This window comes from Desarmillaria tabescens, assembly GCF_030435595.1.
Source record: "Desarmillaria tabescens strain CCBAS 213 chromosome Unknown EV420scaffold_3, whole genome shotgun sequence".
In the NCBI taxonomy this organism is placed as follows: domain Eukaryota; kingdom Fungi; phylum Basidiomycota; class Agaricomycetes; order Agaricales; family Physalacriaceae; genus Desarmillaria; species Desarmillaria tabescens.
Genome location: NW_026848302.1, coordinates 1,776,739 through 1,789,741, shown reverse-complemented (window position 1 = coordinate 1,789,741; position 13,003 = coordinate 1,776,739). Strand labels below are relative to the sequence as shown.

The 13,003-nt window shown below is 46.0% G+C and overlaps 3 protein-coding genes across 3 annotated transcripts; 1 reads left to right on the top strand and 2 right to left on the bottom strand.

Moving 5' to 3' along the window:
• Positions 1 to 206: 206 nt before the first annotated feature.
• On the bottom strand, positions 207 to 3,674 carry EV420DRAFT_1474663 (uncharacterized protein; the record flags this gene model as incomplete). The annotated part of the gene is made up of 19 exons (XM_060469224.1): positions 207 to 226; positions 279 to 297; positions 417 to 461; positions 513 to 664; positions 724 to 817; positions 861 to 1,025; positions 1,077 to 1,310; positions 1,363 to 1,394; positions 1,521 to 1,610; positions 1,709 to 1,835; positions 1,914 to 2,140; positions 2,194 to 2,225; positions 2,319 to 2,423; positions 2,476 to 2,802; positions 2,860 to 2,945; positions 2,971 to 3,369; positions 3,390 to 3,430; positions 3,463 to 3,640; positions 3,666 to 3,674. 19 exons carry the CDS (start codon positions 3,672 to 3,674, stop codon positions 207 to 209), a joined length of 2,382 nt encoding a protein of 793 aa, XP_060337935.1.
• A 6,249-nt stretch (positions 3,675 to 9,923) lies between these two features.
• On the top strand, positions 9,924 to 11,889 carry EV420DRAFT_1474662 (uncharacterized protein; the record flags this gene model as incomplete). Its single annotated transcript, XM_060469223.1, has 9 exons — positions 9,924 to 9,935; positions 10,105 to 10,128; positions 10,174 to 10,258; positions 10,315 to 10,514; positions 10,598 to 10,714; positions 10,762 to 11,198; positions 11,237 to 11,333; positions 11,410 to 11,656; positions 11,720 to 11,889. The coding sequence occupies 9 exons, from the start codon at positions 9,924 to 9,926 to the stop codon at positions 11,887 to 11,889; spliced, it is 1,389 nt and encodes a 462-aa protein (XP_060337934.1).
• Positions 11,890 to 11,983: 94 nt separating this feature from the next.
• Positions 11,984 to 12,840, bottom strand: EV420DRAFT_1474661 (uncharacterized protein; the record flags this gene model as incomplete). The annotated part of the gene is made up of 3 exons (XM_060469222.1): positions 11,984 to 12,207; positions 12,262 to 12,540; positions 12,729 to 12,840. The coding sequence occupies 3 exons, from the start codon at positions 12,838 to 12,840 to the stop codon at positions 11,984 to 11,986; spliced, it is 615 nt and encodes a 204-aa protein (XP_060337933.1).
• Positions 12,841 to 13,003: the final 163 nt, after the last annotated feature.

Below are 13,003 nucleotides of genomic sequence, written 5' to 3'. Positions count from 1 at the left end.
TGCTATAGTGCAGAGGGATGTCCCTACACATGGTCAATCAAGTGCAAGACGCAATTGTGGGATGAAGGCTCGTATTGCAAGGCATGGTGCACAGCCACAGCACAACTACCAGTCATCAAACCGGTCATCCATCCGAACTTTTATTGCTTTTTTCTTTTCTTTGTTCTTTTTCTGTTTTTTCGCTTTTTGGTGGGAGGTCCCATTTATCAAGTATCCTTCAACCTCCCTACGCATGAGCATTTGTGTGCAGGAGAACCATGAAAGCACCTGCTACTCACGCAAATCCACGTTTTCCATCTGGTACGACGTCAGTACTTTGTCTACAATTTCATACTGTGGACATTACCTATTCTCATGCACTATCCTCCTCTGACAATGGCTTGCTAAACTTGAAATTGTACCTTCTCTGAACTTACCGTAAAACATTTAATGACGTGATTCTTAAACTTGATGACTACAAGCTACCATGGTTTATTTACATAATTACTTAATATACATTAGTCCCCCCTCACATTCTCTATATACCAATGTACCAAGTAGTCCAAGAATTCGGCTCTCAGCACTGCTCTGATCGATTCAAACCTCCAAATAGATGTGTCCAGATCTTTGAAGCCACCATTGTGCATGATGACCCAGGCATACATGCAGGTGTACAGTCCACTATCTTTGAGTTTGGGACTTTGAGGTGACTATGTCTGGACTCAGCACAATGATCAAGCTCACATGGGAATTTGACACCTGCTGTCTTATCAAGAGTCATAGTCCAGTGGTTTACATCCTGGTTTGCAACGTTGTCAAAGATGCCAAAAAGTGTTTTCTACAGACTTAGCGCAGCAAACACACACAGGAATACAACTTACCAAAACCCAGTCATTGGCCTGAGACTGTGAGGCATCCAAAGCTTGTCTGCTGTCCCATACAGTGAAACACTTGACATTCAGATCGATTTGGATCAGAATCCAGTGGCCTGATTTGTGCTCCCATAGCATCCAACTGCAACAGTATCCTGGCCTGGCCATGTTCTTCTATAACACTTGTTCACTCTATTCCCAGTTGAGCTTCGATAAATGACATACCTCAACTTCTTCAGCATATGACTGCCCCCAATGGTAGTCCATACCTGGCCACATGAACCAACCCTCTTGATGTGATGCATTGTGCTCCAATATTATGCTCTTTAACAGACACTGCAGGACTGTTGAGGGCACAGAACCCCCTTCTGATAATGCCTCAAAATCAGACCGGGCCAAGGTGTATGCATCGACTTCCCATCCCTGCCCTTGGTCCTTGGATCTTGCCAACTGGATGTACTGTCATTCTCATCTTAGTTGTCTAGTTGAGACAGCATGAAGAGCCACACACCTTCTCCCCATTGATGGGGGCATTACAATCTCCTAAAAGAAATTTCAGATGATTCGACCACACCCATTGGACTTGTCGCATACCGAAAATGAACTTGTCTCACCATATTTTTCTCCACTGCCCTACTGTTGTGATGTCCCCTAAACTCATTGCTGAACTGTGATGTTCTTTTATAGAGGTGGCCACGACAGCATCCACCTCTTGTGCCATTGCAGGCCACTCTGTGTCCCACTTCTGGTGATCAAAACCTGAGACGTCATCAGGAAACACAGCACAGCAGAACTTCTGACAATGTATATCATATCTTGACCTTGTGGCTGGATGATGAACAGTGGGATTAACATACACAAGTCCATCTTTGAAGCAGTGAGGAGATCTTCTCCAGTGTAAGAAGTGCCAAACAACTCCCACAGAACCCCCTGCACTATGGAACATAAGGTTGTATTGTCCACTGGGTCATCCATATCATCATTCTTGAAATGGCCAGATGAGGCTATGAAACCTGCATAAACATCCATGGCTCATCCAAAATGCAAAGCTGACTGCCTCACCAAGCCATATGGCGTCTTGGGGATGCCATTGGGACCATAAAGGATGAAGTGACAGGTGGCAAAGCGAATTATATCCTTGTATGAGGTAATAGCGAGATGCACCCCATCCTTGGTTGGTTCCTTACACTCGCCATTCAAAGCCAATGCGAAGATGCAAAAATTACCCAAAGCAATGACATCCAGTAATCCTAGTTGGGTACTAATGTCAGGTACATGGACATCTGAACCTGTTGCCAACATGATTATCCGGGATGATGATAAAACTACCAAGGGTACTGACCTTGCCAGCCTGTTGGGCCACATATCACTTGGCTGAAGTAACACATCATTCTCAGCAATATCGAGCACAGTTTATGGTGGACAACATTGGTGATGTAGTAGTGCAACATGCAAGTGTGGACATACCCTGCGACAGTATCCTGTATGCAGCTCATCATGTAGAAATGCTGTCCCAACACAATGCAATTCTTGAGAGTGATCACTGCATGATGAGTATTTGGGCACATGAAACTAAATGTGTTCCCCTGTCAGGTTAGTGCACTGAATGTTAAGGTCTACTCACAGGACTGTGCCAGGCTCCAAGACCACAACTTCTGCCTCCCACTCAGTAGGGTCAGGTATGAACCCTGGCACCCAATCATTCATGAACTCGTCCACATGTGTGTCCTGAATACAGCATGCCACCCTACAGAAGAAAAACCATATCTTTTTGCCTGTCAGTACTTGGATGACAGTTCTCACACTCATGCCATCATGATGGATATAACTGAAAGTTGCCATGGTGGAGGCCAAGGCGAAGCATGTGGCATCCTTGGGATAGTGGTTGTTGAAGATGTCAGTGGGCACTTCCCTAGTTTGATCAAACGCAATGGATTGACTCATGACTGGCCTGCCACATCAAGAAGGTCATTAAGGACATGCTGAGTAGTATGGAGTGAGTGCTCACTCTGCATGCGGTGTCTCAACCAGCAGCCTCTCTGCTCTTGGCAAGTAGAGTGCGTTAAGCACCAGACCCTTGCTCTCTCGATCCCCCTGCTCAAGAACAAATGAAGCAAACATTCGATGTGAAGCTCCATGTCTTTCTTGCTCCTGGTAGAATGGTCTTGAATAGTATATCAGAGAGGCACTCCACAAGCGGCTCTGCATATCCACCTTGTACTTCCCAGGGCACATCTACATTGCCGATCTTTTTCATGGAATCTATGTCCCACTCCCAGGGACTGCTTTCTTCCATGCTGGTTACAAAAACTTGTTTGGTTTGAAGCAGGGCCTGCAAGGACACCCCTCTCGCAGCAAGCTGTGAGGCGCTCACATGAGCCACCATACATTCCCGATCGTTGATGCTTTTACCATGCCAGCAGGTCAGGCTGTCATGAGCACAAGCCTGCCATCCCAAAACTGTCTCCTTGTCATCTTGGAACTTGGGAAGATTAGTATCCTCAAAGGACCAAGTCATCTGACATAAATGACACTTACAGTTGACTTTAGGCCAAGGATGCTAAGGTTGATTGTCTGATCTACTGAGGCCACATAAGTTCCTCCATATTACATGGCAGAAAGATCCAATCATCAGCATCAAATGGCTCCTCAATGGTTTGCCAGTGCTCATTTGCACATATATCCAGATGAGAGGGCTCTAAGATATCGTCAGGGGTGACAATTAAGCTGTCTCTTTCATCGCCACTGCCCCCTATTTTAAAGGATTGCGAGAACAGATCCTTCCATGTCTGCAGATTGACGCTATCCACTGACCTGCTGCATCTATGTGCACTCATAAATAAGCTGTCCTCACTTTTTATGCAGCACACTTGTCGCCAAATTGAACCTGTCTCCTGCAACTGTTGAGCATGGCGAGCATTAACCGCAAGCCATGGACTATATTTAGATTACTGGTACATACCTGATTAGTCTATTTTTTTTCATTGCAGCATCTCAGCGTTCAACCAACATCTTCATGCTGAGATATATGTGTATACTCACTATATTTCTATTATACTATTGCTAATCGTACCTATAGATATACTTTATACTCATACATATTCTATAGGTACAGTACAGCGTTCAACCAACATCTTCATGCTGAGATATATACTTCATACTCATATATATTCTATAGAATCCTTTTCCTCTTGCAACTGTGCCTTTCCTCTGCGTACACCCTGGTCCACTGCTCAAGAGGTTATGGGCCCCGGCGATATGAATACCACCTCCACAGTGAAGCTTCTCAACCTGCCCTGGCTCAAAGATGATGGGAGCAATTGGATCCTCTACAAAGAGCAAATACCCAATGTGACAACCTCAAAGGGACTAAAATATCACCTCGCTGGAACCGCAAAGAAGCCAGCTGGACTCACTGAAAGGAATGGGGACTATTACAAGCTGGGAGAACTTGCACCACTGTCTGATGATGAGCTCGAAAAACACCTAAAGCTCCAGGACGAGTATGACCAGAAGGAGGCCTTGATGTGAGAGATCTTTTACGAGACAGTCTCAAACTCTACATTCATGCAAATAAAGAACCAACCGAGTGTAGCACATGTATGGGCTGCACTTGTAGCCATCTTTGAGACAAAAGGGGACCTCGTACAGCAAGATCTCCTCTCACAGTTGCAAAACACATGATGCCCAGAGGATGGTGACATTCACACACACCTCTCAAACATGCAATGCATGGGCACTGTCATCACCGATCAGTCATTCTGCACGTACATTCAACAATCTCTTCCCAGTTACCACCCAGTCCTGAAAACGCTCAGCATAGCAGCTAAGCTAACAAGCAAACCCATAACAAGTGCTGTGCTCATCCAAGAAGTCTTGGAAGCCGCCAATGAGATGAAGGTTGAAAAGAATATCGACAAAGGAGTACAGAATTCTGCTCTCACAGCAAGCGCTAGGGCTGCAAAGGACAAGGGAAAGGGAAAGAAGAAGGGAAAGGAATCAAAAGAGAAGAAAAAGAAGCACTGCACAAATTGTGGCATGGACAACCACGTCTTCGATGACTGCTTCCATGAGGGAGGAGGTAAAGAGGGCCAAGCACTTTGGGACTTGAAGAAGAAGAAAGATGGCGACTCGGCCAATGTTGCAGGCCAGTCCTCAAGCTCTGAAGTCAAAAGCTATGGCTTCGCTACAATAATTGACGATGAGAACATGGAGCTTAGCGCCACGTCTGACTGTCAAGCCCAGGCTGAAGCATTAGCCGCCTCGGGCATATGCTATGATGGTGAACTCATTGACATGGGAGCTAGCCGCCACTTCTCACCTGCCCGAAGTAAAATGATCAACTTTGTGGATATCAAGCCAACACCCATCCGCACCGCTGATGGACATTCATTCAATGCTATCGGCAGAGGAGACTACATCACATACCTGCCAATGGGCCATGGCAAACCAGTGACCAAGGTCACCCTCTACAACACGTACTACTCCCCGCACCTAGCATTTACACTAATATCAGTCAGCTGTCTTGATACAGCAGGCTATTCACTTACAGTTGAAGATGGAAACTGTTATATCAAAATCCCGAAACCTGACAGACACGTCATCGGGATCATGCCTAAAATCAATGGACTCTACTGCGTACAAGGCTCCACCAACCATCACCATAGCAAATCCCCCACAGCAGCTGCCACTACCCCTCAAATCAGTATCTCGCAGTTCCACTGCATGACAGGACATGCAAGCCATGAAGCCCTGAAGCAGAGCATACGTAACAGGGAGATTATCACCCCCAATGTTGACCTAAACTCCGAACCGGAGTTCTGCTCAGCATGCATACAAGCTAAAGCTGCTATGAAACCTTTCCCAAAGCATAGTGACAATGAGTCAGCCAAGAAATATGGTGACAAGGTCATGGGAGACGTATGGGGACCAGCCAAAGTCAAGTCTCTTGGTGGTTCAAAGTAATTTGCACTATTCAAAGACATCGCAATGAGGGAGCGCTTACCATACTTCATGAAGAAGAAATCGGAGACATTGCACTGCTACAAGGAGCATGAGGCTTGGATGAAAGCCCAATGTGGAGTAGACATCATGAAGATATTCGGGTGTGACCGTGGAGGAGAGTTTACGAGCGAGGAGTTCAAACGACACCTTAAATCTGCAGGGACAATATGTCACCTCAATGTCCATGACTTGCCATCCTCAAATGGAATGATGGAACGAGAAATGCGCACCGTGCTTGAAGGCGCCTGAGCCATGATAATTGCAGCTGGGCTGCCCAACTATCTGTGGGCCAAAGCTGTAGCCTACCACTGCTGGCTGAGAAACCGGCTCCACCACAGCGCTCTTGCTGATGAAAAGACAACCCCACATGAAAAGGCTACACAAAAGAAGCCCAACATGTCCAATCTGCATGAATTCGGGTGCACCGTGTGGGTGAAGCAACTCAGACAGGGGAAACTACAGCCTCGTGCTGATCCTGGCTGATTTGTAGGCGTTGACGAAGAGTCAAAGGGTATCCAGGTCTATTGGCCTGGAAAACATCATGTCAGTGTCGAGAGAAACATCTACTTCAATAAAGATAAAGACCTGAGCAAAGAAACTGTCAAAATTGAGAGGGAGTACAAAACAATTGTCAATCCCGACAGATTCCATGCTACAAATGACACTCGTGACAGCCCAAAAGAGACCAAAAACAAGGGAGACAAACCTGCCACACCCCCTACAGACACTCAAGACACTCCAGAAAACCCGCTGTCACTACTAACACCTCTATCAACCCTGCCATCAAGCTCAAATCTCGCACCACACCAATGAAGGGTCCAAATTGAGGACATTCCTGATGAAAATGACCCTCCAGCCCGACCCCAACGAGGCTCATGCAAGCCAGAAGGTTTCTACAACATCAACCGAATGTTGAAGGCTGCTGGTGTCACTGCATGTGTCCTTGAAGATGATGGGAGCCTTGAACCAGGTGGAATGGACTATGATACGAGCGTATGAGCGAGGAAGAGTGGTTGAGTCAGCACTAGCCACAACTAATGGAGAGCCAGATTCCATACAGGAGGCACTGAAGGGACTGCAAAAATGGGAATGGAAGGACACCATTGAGAGGGAGCTAAGCCAAGTTGAAGGCTTACATATGTGTGACATAATCCCCACTCCACCTGGGGCCAACATCACTAAAAACAGATATACGTTTCATATCAAGATGGATGATCAAGGCCATATTGTACGATACAAGGCTCAGCTGGTCCTAAAGGGGTTCTCCCAAATTTACAGCGTTGATTTTCATGAAACATTCACTCCGACAGTCCACCTAACTACTCTACATGCATTACTATCCGTAGCTGCTCAGAAGGATGCCGAAATACACCAAGCAGACATCAAAAATGCCTACCTCCAAGCTGACCTCCATAAAACCTTGTATATGGAGTTACCGCCGATGTACGAGGACTTTAGGGAAATCCCCAACAGACTCAAAGGGAAGAAGCTATGCTGTAAACTGCATAAGCCATTGTATGGAAGCAAGCAGGGCACACACAAGTGGTACCAGAAGCTGAGATGAGTATTCCTTGCTCTCGGATACTCCATATGCCAGGCCGATGAAGCAGTGTTCTACAAATTCAGCAAAGACAAGTACACCATCATTGCCGACTCCAACGACACAATGAACCTCATCAAGAAGCAGCTCAGAGAGCACTTCGAGATGACTGACCTTGGTGAGATTAAATGGCTGCTCGGTATTAGCGTACACCGCAACCGTGAGGCCAGGACCATCACTCTAGGCCAACAGGCATATGTCAACAGCATTGTCGAATGGGCTGGCCAAAGCGAAGCTAGAGCAGTCATCATGCCAATGGAACCAGGAATCGATTTGAGTTACGACTCACCCTCCGTATCCACCACTGTGCTCCCCAAGGCCCAGCATTCCCAATACTGTGAGGCCATCAGACGTCTCATGTACACATCTCTTGCAACTCGACCCGATATCTCCTACGTGATGTCAATGCTATCCCATTACATGCAGGAGCCAAGAACCTCTCACTGGCATGCAGTTTTATGAGTCTTCAAATACCTAAAGGGAACTTGAGACTATAGTCTCACTCTAGGAGGAAAGAGCATGGACGTTATAGGCTATTCTGATGCAGACTGGGCTCAGCAGATGCACAGGCACTCAATTTCAGGGTATGCCTTCTTTGTAGAGAATGGAATCATATCCTGGAGCTCTAAGAAACAGCCTATCATCACCCTCTCCAGTACCAAGGCTGAATACGTTGCCCTGACGCACACATCAAAGGAGCTGATATGGCTCCACAAACTCTTCAAGGAACTCATCCACCCAATCGCCACCCCAACAATGTTATTCTGCAACAATCAAGGGGCAATGACACTCTCAAAAGACTCCACATACCATGCACGAATGAAGCACATTGATGTGCAGTTCCATTTCATTAGGCAAGGTAAGTGCATTGCACTGGACATAAGACCAAAAGGGGAGCTGGGTTTTGAGATACTCTGGACAGGAGGTTGGCTGATGATGGGTTGGAAGGGTTGAGACTATAGTAGCCATCACTTCTTCTGATTCACTAGGAGGTTTGTATGCCTCTGTCAAAGGTAGATGGATCCCTTCAACACCAACCTTTTTACGAAAGAGGGGTTGCTTATGGGCATATTGTAGGACCTCTGTCTTACCAGGTTTTGCATTCTCACCTGGACAGTGACTATTTATCTGATGTTGTTGCAAATACTTCAGACTTGCCCTGTGTGATGCACACCTTTCAAAGCGGTACCATCTCTGGCAGCCAGGACACTGCATGCTGCATCAAGGAGGGGGTAGATCAGAGACTGGCTTAGAAACTTTGACATTATTATACTCTATATAGTGCTCAATGTCCAGCTCAGTTTGGTTCTTTGGTATCCCATATGCTTGATTGATATGGGTAATAAGTGATGCCACTGAATAGTTTTTGGTGATGGCACCATGGATGGCCTTGGTAGCATGAAAATTTGCAGAACTGGCAATTAGCCAGGAAGAGAGTTGGCCAAGGGGAAGGAGGCATGTGTCATGTGGAAGTGGAAGGATGATTGCATTCAAATATGAAGAGAAGAAGGAATTCCCAAAAAGATGGAGGACAGCACAGTGGTAGTTAGACACTGCATTTCTTTTTGTGTTATCTCCATGACCATGACTACAGCTACAGCGATTGTCACTTCAGCGATACTGGTCAGCAGAGATCTTGATCAGGCATGGGACTGAAGTCTTCCCATCAATTTCCATCATGTAAGATGGCACAACTTGTTCAACCTGAGGCACTGGGCTAAGCTCCTTATTTTCACTCTCTAAACAGACTTATCACACTTAACAGAACAGAAACAGCATCACTGATTCGTATTCACTCTGACTAAGTTCTCAAAAGTCTTATCAAAAGGGTATCTCATATTTCTCTGAGTGAGCTTGCTAATTCTATGCAAAGCTTGAAGTCACAAACTGATCCTTTGTCATAGTACCATCTTCAACATGTGCATGGGAACTCGGGGGCTTGAAACTTGGCTTCTATCTACTGGAACCATCCTACTTATACTACAGAGAATTTAGAATTACAAACATCGTGCAGTGCCCAGACCCCTACATGCATAGCACATTGCCACCACTGCCTTACTGAGCATCTGAGTCAGGCTTCCCAGTTTTAGTCTCATTTCTATAGTGAGCTCACTAAACGCATGCCAAGAGATGCTCTCCTGACACCCGCAGGCTTGTTCTCTGACGACTGACAGGTCTAGGCATACAGAACTATCACTTCTGACATACGTCCTTCAGTACTTCTTTCTTGGATTCACAGAGGCTTCTCATAGACACAGCAACAAGTGAGTCTTTGAACAATGGGACTCTGGACAATGGAATGTGGGCTCATGGACTTTGGCTGAGACCCACTGTCCAAGTTCGAGCCGGTGATATCTGTCATCTTGCATAAGGATTTCCTCAGATTTTCAGGTACAGCATGTCATAGTTAGTGAGTGTGCTAAGTACTTTCAATGTTAATGCAACCTTCGAAGTGTCATCTAACTCCCATGAGCATGCTTGTAAGTTAGAGCATAGTGTACTGGGTATGGGTTTGGCCTTCTCATCATGCATGCCCATCAGGTACAGTGCTGTGACTAAGTCCTGTTTAGAATCCCATCACTTCTTATGCCCTAAGTTATATTCTGCATCATTGCACCATGTAGCATTAGTGTTAACGCATCATTTTAGTCTGCTCGCTCACTATATCTCTGTGTATGTGTAAAACATGCTAGATTGCAAAATTCCATGTGTAAGTAGGCTGTAGTCGCAACACCGTTCATCAATGATGCTGCCAGCGAGGGCGACGACAAAGGTGATGAGGAAGAATATGACACTTACACATGTGTGCACCCTCTCTTCTCAGACATCACGTATCTGACCTTTTTCATTGATATCTAGCTTGTGACATAGAGCAGGAGATAGCAATCCATGAGGTCGAACCAACACCGCAGGACAACAATTCAAACCATCATGACTTAGAACAGTGGCTTAAAGAACTGTTGGAAAGATATAGGAAGTCTCGTGCTCAGGCAGTTATGGGTATCTGGTTTTTGAAATGCTCGACATGGTGGATTGGTGGACCTGGCAACATGAAGGATGTAGAGCATCTGGGTTCACCCGAGAGGACTGGCTGTGTGTTTGCGAAGGATGATACTGCAACAACCTTGCATTGGTGCTACAGACACATACTTGGGGCTATGAAACACTCGTGGTGCCTCGCCTGTTGGATTCCCTGCCTGTGAAGCACAAATGGCAAAGCACTCATCCAGAACCAAGACTCTACAAGCAAGCCGACTATGTGGATGTTCAAGACCACTGATATGAACATGGTCTTATGTTTTGCAGGTCTCACTGGTGCAGGCTACAAAAATTCATGATTCAATCTCTTGGTCACAGGCAAAACCTTTCTTGGAGTGTGGTCATCCACTTGTTTGGACTGGTCCGTTGTTTCCCCCTGTGCATGAATGGGTCTTTCAACTGGGAATGTCTGTCTGTTTTGGCAAGAACAAGACACTGGGTCTGGTGGAAGTGGTATCATGCAATGTCCTCAAGCTGGTGGACTTGAATGGGGGCAGTTCAACTATTGTGTCCTGGCGAGATGTTTGTAAGGACATCCAGGTCGGCGACTACGTTGAGATCACTGGGCTTGTTACAATAGGCAGTTGGATCAACCATGTCAAAGGCAACAACGTGAACATTATTCAACAAGCACATCTCTTGTCAAACGCATCATCCAGTGATGCCAATACCATTGAAGTTGGGAATGACTTTGTTACAAGAACGTGAATGCAAGGCTGACCTTGAAATTGTAGTTCTTTAGCACCCATTGTAACTGTGCAGTGGTCACCACACCACCCCATTCCAAGGCAATGGTGACCCCCCTTAGCATTCAAGAGCATCAAGTATCAGTTCCATGGGTGGGCATTGAGGTCACGATAGGACAGCCACATCATTGATTGCACAGGTACCATGGCACCATCCAAAATGTGACAGTGGTACCAGCTTGACACGGCTTCATACTGGTGGGAGCATCCTGATCTTTGCAACAAAGAGATGCATGTCTTCCTGCCTTCGCACAAGAAAGAGGTCATGGTGAAGGTGATGACACTTGGAGGCCAAGTCGCTTTGGCCAGAACCTTTTTTTCCAAGCCTGCGGCCATGGACTATACACAGGTTAGGATCTGGCATCCTCATCAACGTGATTATGATCTGTGGCTAATCATCCATGGAGAACATGTCGGTCAGTATGTTCGTGGTATTGACTATGAAATCAGGAACATGGAATGAGAACTGTGGTGGCAAGTCCGAATTGTCCATGTCAAACCTGGTGAAGTGAACACCCCTACTGATATTACGATTTGCCTGCCTGCGACACACCTGGTGTTGGTACCGGAGCAGCCAGATGACAAGAAGCTAAATGATGACCTAAAGCAGACTTTGAGGAAACAGTTTGAGGAACATCCAAAGTTGTGATAGCAGTTTATATGGACACATTAATAGCATGACATGTATAATATAATTTCTTGCATCAGGAAATATTTACAGAATTAGTCAGGACAGGAAGATATTACAGACAGGCTGTGAACTCTCCCGGAGGGAGCAAGAATGTCATGGGAGCACTTGGGTCTTCAGGTCCACCCTCATAATCCTCCTTGATCTCTTCCTCCCAGCATAGTGCTTTCCCAAATGGTTCATTCTCTATTTCTTCTCCATCAGGGACATCTGGCCTTCCCTCTTCTTTGATGTCATACTCTTCGACTTCCTCAGGCTGTGACTCCCATTCTTCTGCCACTATGAGTCAGCCATCAATGTTGGTTTGATCACTTCTCAGTAAGATGCACTCACTCAGTCTCATGCCTCCATTAATGCCACCATAGTACTGGAACAGGGGATTCTCTGCAAGGGCCTGCTCAGCAGAGATGGGTTCATCTGGCATGTCTATGTCGTCATCGTCTTCAGCATCGTCACCCTTGCTGGGACCCAACAAAACACAAGCAGTCCATTCAGGGTGGCCCACTATGCCATGACCATGAAACCTGCTGAGCAGTTCCATATAAATCTCCCAGACACACTCCTGTACAACCTCAGGCAAACCCATTTTCTTCATAATTTCATCGGCAAGGGCTTTAAAGGATTCAGGGACCATTTTAAAAACCATATGATCGGGTGGTGCATAGATTTGTTCCAGTGACGTAGGTAAGTGTGTGCCTTTGCCAGTCAGACATTCTCAGTACCTGGATCACTTTGAGTGATGAGAGGCATTTTTACACAATGATTTTAGTCAGGGGACCTCAAATTTTGTTTGGACTGACCTCCTGCAGCCTTGATGACATCCAAGTAGTAGCTGCAGATCAGGATTGGGTTACGATTGGTCCACCATATCTTTGTCCACTTGATGACTCCAGTGAAAGGGTCCAGACCCATGTGAAGTCACAATCTGAACCTTTTCCATTTATCATGTTGATCAACACACCATAGATCAAAGGGACCAGCTGACCAAAATCGATGATGAAAAAGCCAACCATGCCAGCAACCATGAAACAGGTTTGGCAAAAGCACCTCATCAGGAGCTGCAGAAGGGAATGAG